This window comes from Pleurodeles waltl, chromosome 3_1 (genome assembly GCF_031143425.1).
Source record: "Pleurodeles waltl isolate 20211129_DDA chromosome 3_1, aPleWal1.hap1.20221129, whole genome shotgun sequence".
In the NCBI taxonomy this organism is placed as follows: domain Eukaryota; kingdom Metazoa; phylum Chordata; class Amphibia; order Caudata; family Salamandridae; genus Pleurodeles; species Pleurodeles waltl.
Window position 1 is genome coordinate 918,958,874 of NC_090440.1, and position 16,367 is coordinate 918,975,240.

General features: G+C 43.0%; 1 protein-coding gene across 1 annotated transcript in view; it reads left to right on the plus strand.

The window, feature by feature from the left end:
• Positions 1 to 16,367, plus strand: part of LOC138284759 (uromodulin-like) — a 175,522-nt gene that overhangs the window by 85,195 nt on the left and 73,960 nt on the right. Inside the window, exon 5 of the mRNA XM_069223896.1 lies at positions 9,385 to 9,602. Coding sequence (XP_069079997.1) covers positions 9,385 to 9,602 — 218 coding nt within the window. The remainder of the gene's footprint in view (positions 1 to 9,384; positions 9,603 to 16,367) is intronic.

The following is a 16,367-nucleotide window of genomic DNA, read 5'->3' on the forward strand; positions in this document are numbered from 1 at the left end:
TGATTTTAGTTCATTGAGCATTGACCAGAGAGTGGAAGTACTGCTGAAATGATTTGGAGGAGATGTGTGAAAACCTTTGGGAGTGAGTGGGGATATTAATAGTTGGGGTGGTCCTGGGATATGGATCGGTAGTTGGTCAATGACTGTGTATTGATGACTGGCTTGGGAATTAGGTGGAAGGAAGATTTGGAGAGTGGAAGAAGTGTGGTGAGTCTGATTTAGATCCTGACTGTGGAGTGCATTATTGTGGACGGATCTTGTTTTATCTAAAAGGGTGGGGATTTGTGAAACGGCTTCACAATTTTAGACATGATCATAAAAAGAATTGTGGCTGTCACTTCAAGGAACAGCATTGATATTCGGTTTGCTTATATATTGGAGAGAGGAGTTGATAGGGAGGTGGTGACTTATGGAGGGGTCACCTCTCTCATGTGAGGAGGTAATGTTCATTACCTCAGTAATGTGGCAACTTTGGTTAGGGTCATCACTCTCTCTCGAGAGAGAGAGAGAGAGAGAGAGGAGGGAGCAATCTGGGTTGTTATGATGCCATGGGTGGGAGAGTAGGTAGAAGGCACAGGAGAGTGGTGGGATAAGGTGAGGGATCGAGTGGATGGGATGTGTTGATCACTCAGTAGGGTGGTAGTTGGTAGTGGGGGGTAAAAGGGTGGGGGTTGAATCTTTGCCTATCTTATCTTTAATGTAGAACAAGAGATCATCAAAGAGCTCCAGATTGTGATTAGAGGATTTGAAAAGTACAGTGCTGTTATTGTAAATGGTAATGGTGGCTTCAGCACTGTACACAGATTAGGGCGTGATAGTAAGTTTGAGGCCATGTGGAATCATCTTGGGGAGGTGAACTTGAGTACGGAGGATAAGGCTTTGCTTCATTGAGCCCGATGGTTGTTAAAAAATATTAGATCATCTGTCTTCTTTTTCTACTCATTCATGATGGTGACTTCAGAGGTTCAGGAGAGACTAGTCAATGGTAGATGTTAAATGGTGAATTGAGTTTGTATTCTTTGGCTGTGAGTATATGAAGATTCACTTTTGTAGGACTGTGCTGGTATATGTGAGTCAGATCCCTGATTTCTCCCTCTCAGGCATGTTTACATTGCAGATTTTGTTCACTGGCTGCTGTTGAGTCCTGAATCATCATGACCCTCACAAAGGCTTTACCCACAGCCCACAGGAGGTGTGGGGAGGTTGCAGATACCTCACTGTGCTCCACATAGACTTGAAGATAACAACAGTTTCAGTTTTTCCTCTGGGAGTTTAGATCTGAGTGTCGTTTCTCCTAAACATGTCCCAAGGAGTTTGTAGTTGTTAATCTAGTTCTTGGAAAATTACCATATGGTTAAAACATGTTGAACTTCTATTAAGCAGGAGGTGACCTTTAGGAGAAGGGAGGTAATGAGTAAGAAGTAGTCAATGCAGGATTCTATGTTATGAGGGCATGAAAAGGAAGTATAGTCCTTGTCTGTTCAGGTGGGTGAGTCTCCATGGGTCCACTTGTCTGTGAGCAGCTAGTCAGTTATGCAGGGTAGCATGTTGGGTGTCACGTCTTGGATCCAGGCAGCCGGATTGGTCCAATATGGGGTCTGGGATGAGTTTCCAGTCCCCTCTCACTATGAGCACTCGGTCACCAATTGCTGTCAAGTTGAGTTTGGAGGCAAAGTCTTTTTCCCCCTGTTGGCACATGTATAGAGCCCTCCATACACATTTGAGATTGGAACCTGAGATGTGTGAACACATAATGACCCTGTGGATCAATCCAAGTCTTGCACACCATTGCTGCAAAGCACTTATATAAAAGAATGGCCTACCTTCCCATACAGTAGTGTTGAGGAAGCAGATCACAGCAATAGGTGAGCCAATGTTTGAAGCAGTGATCACCACTCCTACCCAGTCACTTTTTAGCCGGTCTGTTTCCACAATGTACATGTGAGTTTCCTGTAGAAGCACAATGTCCAGATTTGCAGAACCTCAACATGCCAGAATTTTCTTGCATGTAGCCAGAGATGCTGTATATAATGAAGGAACACAGAAACAGGGGTTTACCCCTGTGACTTGCCATTATCCATCACCAGGGGAGACCATAAGGAGCTGTATATGATCAAGGGGAGTAAGCAAGTGCTGAATGGGCAGGCCCCCAGTGAAGAGAAACAGAGGTAGACACTGGTACTATTTGGGAAGGTTCCCGTTCTTAAGCTAAGAACAATGTGTTGAAGGGGTGATAAGATTGTCCAGTGGAGTAGATATGGTGTCACTTGCTACTGTTGAATACTTTATAAGGGTGAGCAAGCCCTGTTGATGCCAATACCTCATTCAATGCCATCAGGTATGAAGCGGGGGGATGTGGAAGGAAGGTGTTGATGCATGAGGATTCGAAGGTAGACAAGACACAGACACAGTTGGTAGGAGATGGTGGTTAAGACATCTAGGGCTTGAGGGAGGACCTTGGTTTAGCCCTCACTCTGACAGTGTATCGTTTGGACTGGGCGGCAAATCTTTCAGTGAGTGTCCGGAGACTGGTGATTCCTCATACATATCATCCTGAAGTGTGATGGCCGTTCCTAAGTGTGAGAAGGTCCTTCAGTATTGTCTGTGGGGAGGGGCAGCACTGTCTTCATAGGTATGTGGTCAGATGTGCTGAGAAAGTCCTCCATGAGAACTCTCGTGTTAATGCATTAATGGTCAAAATCATTGTAGCTGCTTTTAAGAGTCCATAAGGAATCTCTTTCTGCTTCAGGATAGGGCAAAGAGAAAGGAACTTTCTATGGAACACTTGTATCATGTGAAATGACTGCAGACAAAGCTAAAGAGCCCCTGTTGTAGTCAGAGTGGCCATGTTGTCAAGCCAGCCGTAGGATCTGCCTGGTTTGTGCATAAAGCAGGCGACACATTATGATCGAGTGGGGGTGGTTGAATGTGGCTGGTCGGCATTGTGTTATCCAGTGTGCCCTTTCAAATTCCAAGGGTATCAGAAACTCCGCATTGATAAGACGAGGGCTGAAGTCTAGTGAATAGCCCTGGAAATCATGGCCTTCCTCATTTTCCAGCTGACCACACAGTTGGCATTATTTCACCTACTACCATCTTCCAGATCTGTGACCTTTCATTGGAGGGTTCAGAACACATGTCCCCAGTCTGGGGCATTGTATCATTTATCCTTCAAGGCAGTGATCCTGGCATCTGGCATGTTAAATATTAATGTACATTTGTTGTAGATACTTATTTAAATGTACAACAAAAAAAATTCTACAGCACTATTAGATACATTTTGAATTTAAACTCTAATGAATGGAAATATATTAAGTTAAATGTATTATTCTAAAGCTTAATTGAAAACATTAATTTCCACCGAAAGAAAAAATGGGTATTAATACTAAAAGTGATGCATAGAATACATTTTATGTCCCTACCTCCATTATTTTCTTTGTGAGAGTTTTGCAGTACCATTGGTTGGCCATGTGTAGTGTCGAACTTACTATTGCTTTATCTTTAAGAGTAACTTACACTCTGAGTTTGTGAATACTGAAATGTAATAAACTTCCTCAAAAGTGTAAACTTCCTCAAAAGTGCAAGTTACCATTGTGAATCAGGCCCAATATCCATTGCAGGTTGCTCCTTTTATGCATTATGTTTTGCAGTGGTTGGCCATGTGCAGTGCTGCTTTTACTACTGTTTTTCTTTAGTAGTATTTCACACTCTGTGTTTGTGTTTACGGGAAAAGTAGTGAGCATAATCAAAAGTGTAAACTCACCCAAGAGTGTAAATTACCTTTGTGAATTGTGCCTAGTGTCTTTTTTGGGGTTGCTCCTTTCTTTGGGTTAAATTAGTGAGTCTGCTCAATAAGTCTTACGAATGTGGGTGAATACAGTGGTATAGATAGTTTGCAGCATTTGCATCTGACCAGTTATTGGCCTCCTGATTTAAGCTATCAATAATGTTAGCACATTATCTAGGAGAGTTGACAACGATTTTGCTTTACGTACAGAAGAGAGTTTGGTTCCCACTTTGCATTTCCTGACTGTGGTAATTTCATCCACAGTAGCACATTACATTCATTAATGTGTTGTATGATGTAACATCAAAAACAATCAAGAAACATTGTAACTCACAAAATAATCAGTCTAGTGACTTAAATAAGAACATTTCGATGGACGGTGAAAAATAAATACACTATATGAATAAAAATTACAGGAAAACCAAACTAAAATACTAATGTCTTAATCAATGAATCCCACAGAAGAGAATATGCCCATCAGAGTCGTTTTTGGTCTCTGATTTCACCCTAGAACACTTTGCTTATCAGGCTCACAGCCACCTGTCTTCATACAGACCGAATAGCAGCAAATTAAAATCATAAATAGGAAACATCTTTAAAGACGTTAAGCCCTTTCTGTTTCTGGGCTTGTCTAGAATGTTCTATTGTGACTCATTGATGTGCTGGGACAAGCTACATAATGCCAAATTAATAACACGTTGATAGTCGATAAAACACCGACTATCTCCCAACCACATTCGTGCCTATAAGTGAAGTGATCACTGTAATCCAGAATTTAAAGGTTATCTGTAGGTTTTATAGCAATGAAAATGTATTTGTGAAACATCCACAATGGGAAATAAATCATTAGCTAGGAAACGGCCATTAATTCCATGGATTAATAAAGGATAGAGCGTTTTCTATTGCCTATTCAACCTTCCCCATAGAACATGAAAGTAGTTGAGAAAGCATTGCGAAAAACATGATGTCTGTTTTATAGGTTTATGGGTGCCCTGTGAAACACTTGGATGTTCTATGGTTTGTTCTAAAATCTACCAGATTAACATAGATCTAGATCCTGGTCTTATTAACCATGTGCAGACACATAGTCTAGTGGCAAAAGTCATTGGGGCAGAGCATTGGACCCAATGATTTTCAAAATTCCTTCGACTGGGAAGTGCCTTTGCACTTATCTTTTTAGGATTTCTTAGATTTCCTTTATGTTGCTTGCATCTTTCTATAAAAAAAGGTTAACATTTCTATAAACATGATAATGTACGATGAGGATTGTGTCCTTTTAGACACATGACCTTCAGGCGTATGATAAAGCTACATTTTGCACTTGCCATGGGACATATTCCTCATCATTGTATGGACTTAGAAACAGATAGGATTGGGGCTAATACCCAAACGACTTGCAAGCTTCCTTTAACTCTCTTCTGCACCGTTATCTCGTCCTACACCTTCAAGCCATTGAAGCCCTCAACAATGTCTGTGACTAGATGTCCTATTTCTTTTCAAATCATGTCCACATAATATCAACTTATTATTTCTACTCTTTGCTGCATCTTATTTCTTTAGCTTTCTGCAAGGCTCTATCATTGTTGTGGCATTATGTAATATTTAATTTGACCCCTGTCCTCTCTAAATAAATTCACATTCCTAACCTACTGTAATTCTGCTGATGACATTTAGATAACCCACAAACTAGAACCTCAAGTGTGCATTGACTGCCTAATGTTTAAAAACATCTCATCGCTATTCTTAAATGGATGACCAGTGGCCTGTGGGTCTTTGTCATGTCAGCTGTGCTCATATTATGGGGGGGGGGGGTGGTCTGCTGAGTTGAGCATACCACCTTCTCCAGCATCTTCAGCAAAACATGTAGGAGTCATCTTGGATGTGAAGCACATCCTTGGGTTTCAGATCAACATGGTTCTCAAGAATGAATTCACTTATCTAGGATTCTTCATTCCAAACATTGCTTTTCCTTTTATTTCCTCCCATGGTGCAGGACTCCATCACATTAGTACTCATTCGTTTGGGTTATGTCAATGTTATTTAACTCAGAGTATCAGAGTATTTCCTGCATAGAAGAGTAAAGGCTCAGAACATTATGGCAAGACTGCTTCTCCCCCTTCACTAAAGTGACCACAGATCTCATGTACAGCATGTTCTGGACTAGTTCCTAAGGCCAGAAATCCTTGAGGGCATCGTCGTCGCTCTCTGCATTGTCCAAGGAATAGGACCAAGGAAGTATTCATCTTCTTCAGATCCCAACAGGATGGTACACCTTCCAAAGTCCTAGTTGCAAAGTAGTAGAAATCTCTTATTGCTTCCTTCGGAAATGTTCATGACCATGTTTCCTGCAGAAGGATTAAGACATGGCTGTTTCCAATCACATAACTGTCAACACAGCAAACATCTCTGTGTACAAAATTTGAGTTCAATACAAAGTACTGGAATTTCTCATGTGCCAACAAATGCTGACATGAAGCAAAATATTCCCACCGCCTCCCACCAGGCCACAGCTAGAGCACGTCCTTGTACTCATAAACATCATACACTGATAAACATAGCCCCTGCTGTGAACTTTAACAGCTCTGCAATTGTCCCTTGGAATGTCTCCTACTGGATTACAGACTTTGCTTGGTGTGTCTTCAAAGATATTTTCCAGCACTTTTTCCAGCACTTTCTCTTCTAGTCCTTGTGCTCATCAGAGCAAGCACTGCCTTGGCAAGGGCTACCCCTCTTGGTGGAACTGACCAAACCCCTATGCTCAATGTGCTGTTAGTTAAGCATTCATACATCGATGCAACCACATGCCCTTGTAGGTAGAAGCAGCAGATAATAACACTACTTTAGCAAACGGGAGACACAGGAACTTATAACAGTAAGGCTTTGCCTTTAAATAGTGCCTGAAATGTAAAATAATTTCTATTGAGGAGAAACCATTGTTCTAAATAGAATTATTATCGTAATTATGAGTTTAGATACTTTGTACTGCAAGGCGTGTAGTTGTGTCTCAAGCAATAACAGTGCTTATTTGATTAAAATACAGTGCACAATACCTAGGTTATTGTCTGTTTTTAGAGTTTATGTATTAATGCGTGAAAAGTAACAGGTTTTTGCCATTGAAACACTGGGATAGAATGAATGAAACCTCTCCTTTCACACTCAAAAGTTGTACCGACTATGAAAAATGCTGTAGACCTTCCAGTATATTGCATATTGAAGGAAACGGCTGGCTGCACAAGCCATCCCTTGCCTAATGAATGTTGTGGAAGATGATGCAGACTGCTTTTCAGGGAAGTGTTGACGCTGGAGGACACCGTCTAACTGTTCAGCAGGTCTTGCGGAGCATCTTATTCCTAACCCTTTCCGGGCATTATGCCGCCTTTAATTTCCTGTCTGTCTGTCAAAGGGTGCATGACAGTGTTTCATGGCTACAGACTTAAGTTGCCTGATTTGTTATCTCACCTTTAATTAGGAGTGGGAGGAATGATGGAATTGGCAGAATCTTGATCACTCTGTGCTGCTCTTTAGCCAAAGTTCTGGCCAAACTCCACCAATTTCAACATATGGGAATTTTTCTCCTGTACGAGGCTCTAGAAAATGGAAGCTGGAGAGTGTGAGCAAAATTTTCTGTCCCCTATTGTGATTTTGTAATTTGCGTGGTCGCAGGCAACTGCGAGGGTCCCACTCAGAGGGCTGCCACTCGAGTACAGTTGCAGCCACTCTGGTGGATCCACTCAATGTCCACTGCTCTTGCACAAAGCATGGTGCCAATTGTGCTGATTTTTCAGCTTTGCACGCACTACTGGTGCTAACTGCAGCCCAAGTTGCATAGTTAATGCCTAGCAGCAGCTCTCCAGTGAATCTCGCAGAGTTTTTCTGTAATTCTGCAGAATTTCTCAGTTCCACCAACCCCTGCCTTTAATATCTTCATACAATTGTCCCTTCCACTCCTCAACCTGACTTATCCCCATGCATCCCCATTCACCAGTCTATCTACCATTCTCCTACTTTCTCCTCATTCTCTTTTACTATCTTCCTTAATCCATTCACTTTCCTAAATCATTTTACATACCTTTTCTACCTCTTCTCCCTCCTTCAAGTCACATCTCCTCACATCCTTCCTCCTTTTGTAATTCTCATTTCACTCAGATCCCTCATTTGTCCTTTTTGTTTTCTCTTTCCACCGTAATCCCTTCTTAAATTGTCAGCTTTCTTTGCCTTCCTCCACCTTTCACTGCTCTCTCTCATTACTGTACTGTCATTCTTTTCGCTATTTTCCACATACTCCTCTATTTTGAGGTATTGCTGCTATACCTGATTTACCCTCCACAGACCTCCATTGTTCCCTTAATCACTGCAAAAAGAAGCGTCCTCCTCGCTGTATGAACCCTGGTCAAAGGATGAGTTGTACCAGATGGAGGATCTAGGTACTGAGAATGAGTCTCCTCTATTTTTTCATGTACATCTGTGGTCACAACAGATCCCAATTTTAAAATAAAAAGAACAGCAAGAATAAACCTAGTGGAACTCTGTTCCAATAGTTCCCACTCTCTTCGACCTCTGACTTTATTGTCCCATATTTAGGGTCAATACCTGTAATGGGCAGCATGCATAGAAAGCCAGCCTCAGTTAAAAGCTGTAATCACCGCAAATATGCTGAAATGACAAACCAGGAAAACATTGTGGGGCATATTTATACTCCATTTGCGCCGAATTTGCGTCGTTTTTTTCGACGCAAATTCGACGCAAAACTAACTCCATATTTATACTTTGGCGTTAGACGCATCTAGCGCTAAAGTTCATGGAGTTAGCGTCATTTTTTTGCGTGAACACCTTCCTTGCGTTAATGATATGCAAGGTAGGCGTTCCCGTCTAAAAAAATGACTCCGACGCATATGCGTCGTATTTATACTCCCGGGCAAAAATGACGCCCGGGAGTGGGCGGGTCAAAAAAACCCGCATTTGTGCCGCTTTTTAACGCCTGGGTCAGGGCAGGCGTTAAGGGACCTGTGGGCTCAGAATGAGCCCAGAGGTGCCCTCCCCTGCCCCCAGGGACACCCCCTGCCACCCTTGCCCACCCCAGGACGACACCCAAGGATGGAGGGACCCACCCAAGGGACATTAAGGTAAGTTCAGGTCCGCATTGCGCTTCAGAATGGCGTTAGCCGGCGCTAATTTTTTTTACGCTAATTTTTTTTACGCAAAACTGCGTTAGCGCAGTTTTGCGTCAAAAAGTATAAATACGGGCCTGTGCGTTTTCTGATTATTGTGTTTCAATGTTTGCACACTTCTTGAAAAAGATGCGTCCATCTTACCAGCAGCAGTGCCAAATGAGCAGTACCTGCAGTGACAGAGATTCGGTCAGCTGGAATGGACTCCCTAATGCATGAGGCTCTCGTCTGAGACTGTAACCCTGCACGAATATGGGACCCTGTATCCGAGGTCAAGGTTGAAGGGAGAGGCTAAGTGGGGAGAGGGATGGACGAAGCCAGACTGGGTATCACTGCTTTCTTTTATTTTCGTCTAAGTTGACTTGTGTATGTTTTATAAAGACCAATATCATATACTTACAAAAATCGGCTGGTTCTGTTTTGTTGCAGGTCGCAGTGACATCGTCCCCACTATTGAATGTTCAAGTTCAGAGATGACTGTGTCTCTCAAGAAGTGCCTGCTGGAGCGGTTCAAGTACAGCATCCCAGACATGCATTTTACAGATCCTAACTGCACAAACCCTACTTATGCGGTGGTAGGGGGAGATGTAGCTAGGGTCAAAGCTCAAGCCGTTCCACTGCCAGGAGTTTGCGGAAACAATATGACGGTAAGACAGGACACACAGTCTGCATTTCAACTGTCCACATCAGTAAAAGCGGTTGTTCTATAAACATCAAGATGATTATTTGATACTGTGTGAATCGAGAGAGCTCAGAGAAAGACTACTAAATTAGGAAATTATTCACACATAGATGGTACTCAGATCTTCAGCCAGGAAATATTACAGCAACAAACCTTTATTAAATCTAGCAGCTGCTTGATGCTGACTATAAAAATCAAATTCTGTAATTAACAGGGAGGCTCTAGTATGGGAAAGTAGTGATCGCACATGGAATGTTGAAATTACGATTCAGTGGCAGAGAGAAAATTATTTTCCTGGGGACCGGAACCAGATGGAAGGTAATAATATAATGCTAGAAAGTGGCCCAAGCAAAGTTTGGAAGGTGCCATTACACAGCATGGATGGAAATAAGGTTCATCCGCCCCACCTCTGTTTCTAAAGGTATATATGTTTCTGAAATGAGCCCATGGTTTGCTGGTGAAAATGATACGCATACATTTAAATATATGTACAGCTACATAAATACAAATATCCTTGTGGCTCTCTTTGCTAAAAGAACTGCACATTGTTTTTTGTGCTGCTCCATTAACTACAGTGCCTCCAGAATACCTGACAATACTTATTCTGGACTAAATGCTCGGTGCATCAGCTGCTGTACCACATAATGCATTGTATGGAAGGCATGCCCTGCCAGTTTCTGGGCCATGGAACGCCTCAGCAGTCACTAGGCTGCTGCATGCTGGCGTGTTAGATACATTACCCAGTGCCGGATAGGTCTTTTATTCCACCAGACATTCCCCCTGTGGGCTGGGGCCCTTGAAGGCTGGGTTTGAAAGGCAATGGCCTTTCTTGGTTCCCCTGTCACTTTCTCCAGCTCCTCGGGGTTAATTGCAGATTGTGCAACAAGGCTTTAAGAGATAAAGAAAGAGAGGGGGAGCAGCCAGAGAGGTAGAGAGACAGGAGAGGAGAGAGACAATGGAAAGATGGAAAGAAATTGCTTGTAAACGAAAGATGAGCATTTTTGCTGCGCTTCATTTTTTGTTGCCCAGCCCGGCCCGACTGTACCACACAATGTCTATCATTTACTGCTACACATGTTGCCTATCTCTTACTTGACCATATTGTGGCTAACCATCATTTAATAGGCCAAATGTGAAAATCCAGAGGAAAATGAGGAATTTTAGGGGGAATTATAGCCAGAAATACTGATTCTGCAGTTAGGTCCTCATTTCCAAGGGAAATATCCACGTCAGAGTCTCACTTGTAATGGCTTGAATTTTCCTCAACCCGGTGTACCAATAGTCCTGCCCCCAGAGTTATAAATACTCCCAGTATTGGTAACTCCAAAGGTGGGGAAAACCCGCAACGTTTTATGGCCCACTCGTATTGAGGGCATTTGTTTCCTTTCTTTCTCGGTGACTTTCCTCCTCTTTGTCTTTCTTCCCCACACTCATCAACTTTTATACTCACTGCTGCATTCTCATGCTTCAGCTATCTTTCAAACATAAACACACTCCCTCTCACTATCTAAGTCATTCTCTTTGTTCTCTCGGATACATACTCTTCCCTCATAATTTCCCACTGTCAGGCAGTCTCCCTTTGACATACTCCCACTGACATTTCTTATGACTGACACACTTTTTTTGCAGTAGCATAGAAAGGTACCATGGACTTTGTTCAAGCAAGTTAATTGGGGCCCTATTTCCCCCAGTGACTAGTGAAAATCCACTTGTGGGTAGAGAGGGCACCTCACATGCTTAGGCCTTAGTAGCACTGCACCTGCAATAATATTGATAGCTATGTCCCTGCTGGCTCATTTCTAGGTCTAGGTTGTTGAAAGGCATATTAAATTTAGCACAAATACTTACAGTGGGCTTTGGGTCGCTGCCTTTTTTTTATCAATGTTTAGTTTTCATGTTAATCTCATTTGCTTGCTTTTCATTCAATGGTTTTCTTGCCTCTTCTTGTCTTTGTCTCTCCCCTACGTCATAACTTCTTTACCTTCCTTTTGAATGAATGACTCATATCCTTCCACTGTTTCAACAGTGTTGGACCTGGCTCTCACCCGAAACACTTTGCCTTCACCCCTCCTGTTTTCTGAATTCGTTTTTGCCAGCTTTAAGACTTTCTGAACATAACCAGTGTTAAAGTGCTTGTACTTTGTCCCTTAAATATGGTGAAAATGACCTAAACCTTACTGACACACTTACTTTACTTGTAAACCCCTAGTAAAATGGTACTACATGTACCCAGTGCCTGAAAAGTGAATGGACCCAGAGGGCCTACAGCACTTATTGTGCAACCCACTAAAGTATCACTTTAAAAATGTCATAGGTCTGCTATTACAGCCTGTAGTGCAGTTTTAAGGAACCATTTTGGCCTAGCAAAGTAACCATTTTGCTAGGCCTAAATCTTCCTTCTTAATATATGTCATCCCCCTGTTAGGCATTAGAGGCCTGTAGGACAGAATCCATTGCATTTAAAAAGTAGGACATATGGGTTTAAGTTTTACCTGTCTGGGTGTTGAAAAACTCCTAAATCCATTTTTCTTTACTGTGAGGCCTATCTCTCCTATTGGATAACACTGGTTTACTGTATTACATTTAATAAGTGCTGACTTTGGATTGTGAGCAAATAGATATATCATGCTTGGGCTCAAATTAATTGTAATTTAAAATTCTCTTTAATGTTAAAATCGGCTTACAATACGCAATTTTGAAAATGCCATTTTTAAAAAGTTGGAATTTTCTTGCCCTAACAGTTTGGTGCCTGTTGCCAGTGTCCTGGGTCACATGACTGTTACTGGTTCTGCTTTTGAGGGTTGTGTATTTCTGCCCGACAGTGAGACAAAGGGAACTGGGTGTAGGCAGGATGGGTCATCCTGCCAGGATGGCTGGAGACAGAGCTGTTCCCTGCCCCACTTACGCTTAAAATGGAATGCCTTCAGCACACACAAACCTGGCACTGCCTTTTTTCACCCCAGTCTTCTTGGAGCCTTGATAGGGGAAGGGAAGATCTTTCCAGAATCAGATGTGGGGGTAGCCCAGGTGTTCTCCCACTTCAAAGGATGGCACCACGCATACATTTTGGACCCTCAGATCACCTCTTCAGTACACTCCTGGACCTGGGGAAAGCTTCAGAAGGACTGCCTGAGGACTTCCTACTGCTACTAGAAGACTGCCCTACTGCATTAAGGCCTGCCTTGCTGCTCGAAGAAGCACTGGACCATCTCCTTAAACCTAGGATCACCAGGAGTGATAGTTGGCTGGCTTCCTGTGTGAGCTACAGAGGATATAACAAGCCCCTGAGCCCTGAACCCTGTGCCTGGCCTCTGCTAGAGTGAGCACTAACCCCCCAACGGATGTTCCCTCAAGCCCTGGACCTTTTGGATTGGTGTTGGTTGTACTCCTCCCAATACATTGGACTTAAACTTTTTTTCACCAAAACATGCCCTGAGGACTAACAGAAGACTTTGACATACCTGACTGCTGGCCCACCCAAGCTGCATAACTGGTTGGCCCGAGTTCACAATAGTCCTTCCTATATTCTTCTTCTGCTACCAGAGGACTGCCCTGCTGCTTAAAGGCCTTTCTTGCTGCTTGAAGGAATACTGGTCCATCTCTTTGAACCGAGGGCCACAGGAAGTGACTCCAAGAAATGGGTGGCTGGCTTCCTGTGTGAGCTACAGGTATACAACACGCTCCTGCGCCTTGAACTCTGCACCTGACCTTTGCTGATGTGAGTAATAACCTGCCCAAGAAGTACCTCCTGGGCCCTTAACCCTTGGTAGTTATGTTGGTTGTACTCCTCCAAAAACCTGGGACTTAGAAACATTTTCACTAAAGTGTGCCCTGAGAACCAACAGAAGATCTACTTGCCAGACAATCTGCGTAAGCTGTATCGTCAGTTTGCTTGACTTTGCAATAGCACATGCTATGTTATTCTCTGCAGCAGCTACTCCTGTACAGCATGACCTCTCCAGGAAGGTATATGGCCTCGTAATCATATGTTGTCTACAGCCTGCAGCTTTATCCAGCTGAAGATTTTTCGACTTCCAAAAAAGTAAGTCCAGAAGTAAAAGTCTTCACCATGACTATGTCCAGTGGCTCTCCAATGACAACGCCTCCTTCTAGGACATGGTCTGCTGCCTTGTCCCACTGAACCATCACCTTCTCAGAAACTTTGCTTTAAAATGTCTTCTAAGTCCAAAGGTAGGCTGAGGCTGGGCCTGAACTTCCTCATGTAGTCAGCCCACGTTCCATAGCGGTTGGCCTTAACTTTTGACTTTGAACCAGTCTCGCTCACCCAACTACCTGTGGTTGTGGCTTTGATCTTTAATCACATTTTTGCACTAAAAACATTAAAAATGCATTACTCCAGTTCTACTGATTCGATTTAATTTATTTCGGCTTTATTTGACTCATGGCCATTTTCTCTATCTTTCTAAACTGGTTTGAGATTTTTTGTGTGTTGCATAAATAATTTCCATCAAAGTTAAGTCTGATTGTTTTTTGTGCCAAGCAACCTACCTCAACCAATATCTCAATATCGCACAGACTGCTTACTATGAGATTTTATGTCCGTAAGTTCCTAGTGGCTGTAAATGGTTTTCTGAAGAAAATAAGCAGCACTCTAAAACAATTGCATGTATTTTAAACTGCTCACACACCTTTAATCTCCTTTATTTCATAATTCTTGGCATGACTCCAGAACATGACATGGTTAAAGGATCATGCTGGCTCCTCTGTTACTGAATAGCATCTGCAAAAAGCATTGGCAAAGTAAAAAGGTGAGACCTGCTGGCTTTGCCAATGCTTGTTCACAATGTGTCTTTTACTGTAACCATTCACTGCTGCACAGGCGCCATGTCTATTGTAGCTTGAGTTTGTTTGTTGAGACAGTATGAACAGTATGAAGCAGTGCACAATCAGGATTTATCTGTATGAGAGAGAGAGACAGAGAGAGGGAGAAAGAGGGAGAGCACAAACAAACTCTGGATCTTTTATTGATGTCTTCTAAGTTACTAGAGCTGACAACAAATTTTGCAGTTTTAATTTATGTCTGGATTTCAGAAGTAGCAAAGATGAGCTACTAACAGTATGTAACCCCTTAACTGCTGGCACTTTTCCCCCCAGTGCTGAGCCCTTTTTTGGCTATTTGGGGTAATTCACACTTAGGGCTTGCATCCTGATTTTCCAACACCCTGGGGATTGTAAAGGTGTCCAAGGGTTTTTGGATTCCCCTGGTGAGAACCAAGAGATTAGCCCAAATACAGCTAAAGTTGTTTTTTGGGGGGACAAATAGGGAAAAGGTGCTACAGAAGAGCGCATCTGATTTTGTTCCCTGCCAATAGCATCAACAAAGGGCTTGAGGTCCTAAAATCACCATCATCCCTGATGTCAGGAACAGGCAGACTAGAATCAGCAAATCCAATTTTTCAACACAGTTTTGGCATTTTACTGGGACATATCCAACTTTTCCTATTTTTTTGTACTTTCAACCTCCTTCCAGTTAGTGACAGAAATGGGTATAAAAACCAATGGTGGATCCTGGAAAGCTATACATTTCTGAAAACTAGACAAAGTTTGAAATTCAGGAAGGGGTCGTTTGTGTATATCCTTCAAGGCTTTCCTATGGAAAGTAACAGTTGAAATTAAAAACATGTTGAAATTGAGTTGCAAAAAACAGCCACTTCTGTCTATGTTTTCATCTGTAAGGTTTTCTAGCTATGGTAGATTTTCAAAAGCAACATACCTTTATATCTGCTGTTCCCTTCTGGTTGTGGGGATATCTAGGACTTGTAGGTTCACCAAGAACCCAAGGTACATAGGGGCATATTTATACTTCGTTTGCGCCGAATTTGTGTCGTTTTTTTCGCCGCAAAACTAACGCCATATTTATACTTTGGCGTTAGACGCGTCTAGCGCCAAAGTATGGGCAAATAGCGTCATTTTTTTGCGTGAACGCCTTCCTTGCGTTAATGAGATGCAAGGAAGGCGTTCCCGTCTAAAAAAATGACGGCAACCCAAATTTATACTATATTTATACTCCCGGGCAAAAATCACGCCCGGGAGTGGGCGGGGCAAAAAACCCCGCAGTTGCGCCACTTTTTAACGCCTGCTCAGGGCAGGCGTTAAGGGGCCTGTGGGCTCAAAATGAGCCCACAGGTGCCCTCCCCTGCCCCCAGGGACCCCCCCTGCCACCCTTGCCCACCCCAGGAGGACCCCCAAGGATGGAGGGACCCACCCCAGGGACATTCAGGTAAGTTCAGGTAAGTATAATTTTTTTTTTTTTATTTGTTTTTGGTGGCATAGGGGGGCCTTATTTGTGCCCCCCTACATGCCACTATGCCCAATGACCATGCCCAGGGGACAGAAGTCCCCTGGGCATGGCCATTGGGCAAGGGGGCATGACTCCTGTCTTTACTAAGACAGGAGTCATTTAAATGGCGTCTGGGCGTCGTTAAAAATGGCGCAAATCGGGTTGAGGCGATTTTTTTGCCTCAACCTGACTTGCCCCATTTTAAGACGCCCTAACACCATTTTTCCCAACGCCGGCGCTGCCTGGTCTACGTGGTTTTTTTCCACGCACACCAGGCAGCGCCGGTCTGCTTGCGCCGGCTAACGCCATTCCATAAATACGGCGCCCGCATGGCGCTTCAGAATGGCGTTAGACGGCGCTAAATTTTTTGACGCTAAACTGCGTTAGCGCAGTTTAGCGTCAAAAAGTATAAATATGGGCCATAGAGCC